Source organism: Simochromis diagramma, unplaced genomic scaffold, assembly GCF_900408965.1.
Source record: "Simochromis diagramma unplaced genomic scaffold, fSimDia1.1 OVJJ01000413.1, whole genome shotgun sequence".
In the NCBI taxonomy this organism is placed as follows: Eukaryota; Metazoa; Chordata; class Actinopteri; order Cichliformes; family Cichlidae; genus Simochromis; species Simochromis diagramma.
This window is the reverse complement of record NW_024386948.1, coordinates 4,051,484-4,056,742: the sequence shown is the minus strand read 5'-3', so window position 1 is coordinate 4,056,742 and position 5,259 is coordinate 4,051,484. Positions and strand designations below refer to the sequence as shown.

Here is a 5,259-nt window from a genome sequence, read left to right as displayed (position 1 = left end):
TTGAATGGTTGCTGAAAGATGATATTATTTTAATTTTGTTATATTTTCAGCCAAAATTACAAAACAAATGTCTATCAGGTGTGTATTAAATGTTGACCAATAAATTGTTATTGTTTTTTTCAGAGACATACAAAAATCGTATTTCTGAAATGCTTCAGTTTCACATATTTTGCATACATGCATGCTGTTTCATACTCAGTGTATTAATATTTCTAATTGTCAATTCACTGTATTGTAAGCAAACACTGGCAGCATGACAGACGAAGATAAAATAATAAAGAATTTTAGTACATGCTGTAAAGATACTTAGAAAATAAACCGCTGTTCATCATGTTTCATTGAAAGTAATGACTGAAACATCAAATAGTCTATCAGCAGTATCATTCAGTAAATGGTTTCAGTTTATTACCTCATGTGCTTCTTTATTGACGTTCCTGGCTGAAAATGTGTTTATAGTTATTCATATTTCAGCTTCTCTTTTGTTGTTTTATAATCATCTGTTAATCAATAGCATTTCTTAAACCTTTATTATCTGTTTGTGTCAAAGTATGCGTAATAAACAGTAAGTAATTACAGGGAAAGAACAGTGTGGAAATAACACATGTATTTGCAAAGTAAATTTAGTTTAGACATGTTTATTTGGGTTAGGTTAACATTAAGGAACATTTGAAAATGCATTATATAAGTGATAAAAAGGATTAAGACAAGCGAGAAATGTGTTACTATTGTTACAAAATGACACTTGTCATCTTGACTCTAATATTACAGAGTTGTGTTGAACGATCCTTATATGCTTGATAACCCTGTATAAACAAGCAGATGGTGTGAAATCAGGAAAGCATGACTGTGTTTCAGTAGCACTATGACCATCCTCAATCAAATTTTTAAAAAATTGTAATCATCATCTTACAAATATATTCAAAGTTGCTCCCTAAAATTACGGAATGAATGAAAAAACGAGGAAATAATACACCTCCTGCTATGATATTAGAAAATGATTACCCTGTATGACACTTGTGCTCTATTTAATATAAGAAAATGTAGGTCAGGCGTAAGATTTCACACACATACTTCTGTTTACTTGCAGCTTTTTGTAGATTTACAGTCTGCATACTGTTTTTATTAATGCAATTTACACCACTCTTTTGCACAGTCTCAGTCTTACCTTTTGCTGTTCTTTAACTCAACCTCATATTTATTTATTTATTTATTTATTTTCTGTCTATCTAGTTATAAAATATAAAATAACACACAGATGACTAAAGCAGAAGAAAAGTTAAATTAAAGGTAAAAGAAAGAAACTAAAAGGCAGATACAATGAGCTCTCTCCTCACTGAAGAAGGGGAGAGAAGCATGGTTCCATTTTCTTTCCCTGAGCTTATGAGCCAGTAATAATTAGCTTCATTCAGTTTCTCATATTGGAGTAACTAAATACCCACTGAAAGTCGTATGATAGTTTGATCCCCAAACTTGTGAGTTTGGACCCAAGCACACATACACTTGATCTCCTGTCTGCATCTGCAGGAATACTGCATTTCCTCCATTTTTAGATCCATGTTTTTCTGGCTGGTCATGATGGGTCATGGCAATCAAATGATTGTTCATGTACAGTTTCAGTGCTCCGTTTCTTCCAGAATGATAAAAAATTGAAAAGTAGTAAATTCCTGCGACAGGTGCTATAAAGACTCCTGAGGAAAAAGAAGAATTCTGGTCACAGTTTGTAAATTAAAAGCAGAAAGTCAACATCGCAAATCAGCAATATACTTCAATACTACAGGGTGGGCCTTTTATATGGATACACCGTAATAACATGGGAATGGTTGGTGATATTAAAGTCCTGTTTGCGGCACATTAGTATATGTGAGGGGGCAAACTCCTCAAGATGGGTGGTGACCATGGTGGCCATTTAGAAGTCGGCCATCTTGGATACAACTTTTGTTTTTTCAATAGGAAGAGGGCCATGTGACACATCAAACTTATTAAGTCAGCATACAACAGTACTTGTCATTTGACTTTTCAGTTAAATTGAAAAGTATATGTATATGTAAAATGATACTATCATTTCTTTCTAATTTATTTAGTTAACACAAACAATATTGCGAGTCGTACCTGTGTATTTATTATACGCATCTCCAATGTTTGTAATCACTCTTTTGAAGGCTAATGTAGTTTCTGTGTTGAAGGGTCCAATTGATATATCTCCTCTTCCTCCTGCTGCGCTGAATATTACCTTTGTTCTTTCTGGAGAATTAAGAACAACATCATTAGTTCTAGTTTGAGTACCCCAAACCAAAATATGAGAATATGTTTTATCTCTTGCAGACATAATTATGACTTCTTTGACAAGAGACAGCATTCTGTCTTTTGACATTTATCTTGGATGAGTAATGTTTCATTGAAATTGATTATTTGTCCACAATTTTACCTTTGTATTGCAGCACCAAAATCTGTTTTTCACTGTCTTTCAGCCTGGTTACAGTGTCGTTCAGCCTGGTCTCACTCTCCTTCAGCCTAGTTTCACTGTACTCCAGCCTGGTTGTAGTTTCCTTAAGCTTGGTCTCACTGTCCTTAAGTCTGGCTTCCATAGATCTAACTTTTTCTGTCATGACTCCAAATTCTTTCAAGAAATTATAAATGGCAGGATGGCACAGCTGTGTTCCAGTAGCATTTTCACTATCACTCTGTGACAGACTCAAGCCACAGAACAGAAAAATAAACCATAAAGCGCTCATCGTCTAAGCTGAATCAGCAACACGCAATCTTCAAACCTCTGATTAACATGGTTGATGCTCCTTTTATGCAGTTTAGTCTGTTAATCACTAACATATCAATAGACTTGTTGTTAAATCTTTTGTGTATCTGTGTAACTGCACAAGTTGAACCCAGATCAATAAGGAACTAGTACACTTACTGGCAAAACACTTTTAGTGTAGCTAAAAACTAATTGCTTTAAACGAGAGATCATTCCAAGAGATAAAGTCTAAACAGATTTTTTTAATACCTATGAGAGAGTGTAAACATTGCCACCATTTATGTGTAGTTGTATTTCTGCTGAACGGTCAAAGTTCTCCATCAACACCAGTTGCTGCATTGAATACAACCTTATTTTCTTCCTGTTATTGTGCCATTTTATTATTTTATTATCAGATTATTGCAGTTTTGAGCCTAGCCTCACTCCCAACTCATTAACTCAGGACTCTTTGATGTCACATTTTAAGGGCTTGAGTGCTCAATGTGCACATGTAAGTTTGGGAGCTGGGGTATATAAACACAAACCGTGATCTTTTATGATTTTATGATTTTGTTTTCACGTTTGCTTCTTTTAGCCTGACCTCACTCCAAACTCATTAACTCAGGACTGTCACGTTTTGAGGTTCTGGATAGCCTTTACTATTTGTATTTGTGTTTGTGAACTAACTTATTTTAAACTATGAACTTTTCCTCAATCTAATAAATTAAATTTGGAGGCTAGTTGGCTCTATCCTACAGTATTATTTTTATTGTTTACTGTCATGGTGCCAAACTCTAAGATAAATAAACCGTCACTAAAAGTATGGTTGAAGTAAGTCAATGTGGCCTTGAATGTTATCAGTTTGTCAAAAATATACAAAAAAAATGGAGTATAAATAATTATACATGCAGGCAAGCAAAGTTTCAGCATGGTATGTCTCAGTGGAGCTCTATTGCCAGATACCTCATTGACCTTTGTGGGTGTAAGGACACCAAAAAGACATTTTTTGTAATTTAAGAATTTAAAATCTTAAAATTGAATTGAAATTGATAGAGACAATATAAATCACATATAAATCTTTTCACAAGAAAAGATGAATGAGCAGAGTAGTGTGACATCAGTTGCCACAACCTTAGAAATGTTCAAATGTTCTGGGGGCCTCTGGATGTCTGGAGTTTTGATCTCCTCCATACCTGCTTCATGCCCTGGAGGACGGGGCTGTGCCCCCCCCCCCCCCCCCCCACACACACACACACACACACACACACACCCTCTAGCAGATCATTACATGAAGGAACCTTTTAAAAAAACAAGCGCGTCCATGCTCACAGGTGTACACACGGGTGCTCACACCCACAAACTACACCCTTTTTGGCTTCTACCTCAAAGCACACTGTGTTATGTTGATCTTATGTGCTGCACAATAATGTTTAACATTTAGTATTTACTGTCATATTCCTATATATCATTGTGATGTTGTTTATTCTATTACTCTTGTTCTCTTCTGCTTGTTTTCTTTTTTCTTTCTCAGCAGGTGATCCAGGTGATTGATATATGCATTTTTCTTCTTTTTTTTTTCTTCTGCTCATTCTGTTGGTTTTTGGTTTTTGCCCTTCTCCCCCGTCCTTCTTCTCAGCTGTTTCTCTTTCCCTCTTTCTTTCTCCCCTTCTTTCCCCCAGTCAAGTCTGTCCCGTATTCAGTAAGTGAAAATAAAATAAACAATAAAAGGTGAATCAAATGGACCATTACGGCAAGGCTGGGATGGTCAATTTGGTAAAGTAAATCTGTTGGGCATCTTTCTTTGCCTTTAGACAACAATTCTGATGGCAAAAGAGCCAAACGGGACAGGCAAAAAAAAAAATGTTCACACACTGAAAGATCATTAAGTTCAGAATGTCTTTTGCTATAGTGGACATCACCACATGCACCTGCAGTGCTGCACTCACCCTCCCAAGAGAAGGATCCCACAGCATTTATATGCTGCTATTATGTAGCTGCTCTAAAAAATCTGTAGTGGAGAACTGGTGTGGAAATGCATTAATTTTGATGTTCCTTCCACCAGGCCAGCAAAAAAGAAAAAAAGGAACCCAGTAGGAGTTGAGATGCTTGGCAAATTAAATGTGCCTCAACTCAAAAAAGCCAAATTATATAGCCAAAAAGTTCATAGTTACCCACATCATAATTACGCTGTCTGGGATCAGGCATCATGAGAACAAAGGTCATGCTTGCAATTTGATATCAATTTGCTGTGATAACACTACATCTACTCTAGAATCAGAACCATTCACCTCAACAGTTAACTGATGTGTTGGGTGTGATTAGCTGAACATGGGGGCAGAAGTGAAGCTTGCCCAGTGTAAGAATCCCAGATGAAGGGTGGATTGATTGATGCGCATCTGGTGAGTGGTTCAGCTATTCTGAAAGTCTTTGCAGGACCTGTCTCACATGTTGAACATGTTCCTCCAAACTGTTAAAGAAAAGTCTAAATGTCATCATGTGAGTATTGACGGCTGCCTTCCGCTCATGTG

General features: G+C 36.2%; 1 protein-coding gene across 1 annotated transcript; it reads right to left on the bottom strand.

The window, feature by feature from the left end:
- Nucleotides 1-466: 466 nt before the first annotated feature.
- LOC120737636 (collagen alpha-2(VIII) chain-like) lies at nucleotides 467-3,776 on the bottom strand. The gene is made up of 3 exons (XM_040038464.1): nucleotides 2,426-3,776; nucleotides 2,110-2,241; nucleotides 467-1,688 (listed from the first exon to the last, which is right to left on the bottom strand). The coding sequence occupies exons 1-3, from the start codon at nucleotides 2,730-2,732 to the stop codon at nucleotides 1,414-1,416; spliced, it is 714 nt and encodes a 237-aa protein (XP_039894398.1). The 5' UTR covers nucleotides 2,733-3,776; the 3' UTR covers nucleotides 467-1,413.
- Between the last annotated feature and the right edge of the window lie 1,483 nt (nucleotides 3,777-5,259).

Coding starts and splice junctions, on each gene's coding strand:
- LOC120737636 (XM_040038464.1), bottom strand. CDS start 2,732: ATGAGCGCTTTATGGTTTATTTTTCTGTTCTGTGGCTTGAGTCTGTCA. Junction 2,242..2,425: donor TTTGGTGCTGCAATACAAAG/GTAAAATTGTGG, acceptor TTAATTCTCCAG/AAAGAACAAAGGTAATATTC. Junction 1,689..2,109: donor TGCGTATAATAAATACACAG/GTACGACTCGCA, acceptor CTTTTTCCTCAG/GAGTCTTTATAGCACCTGTC.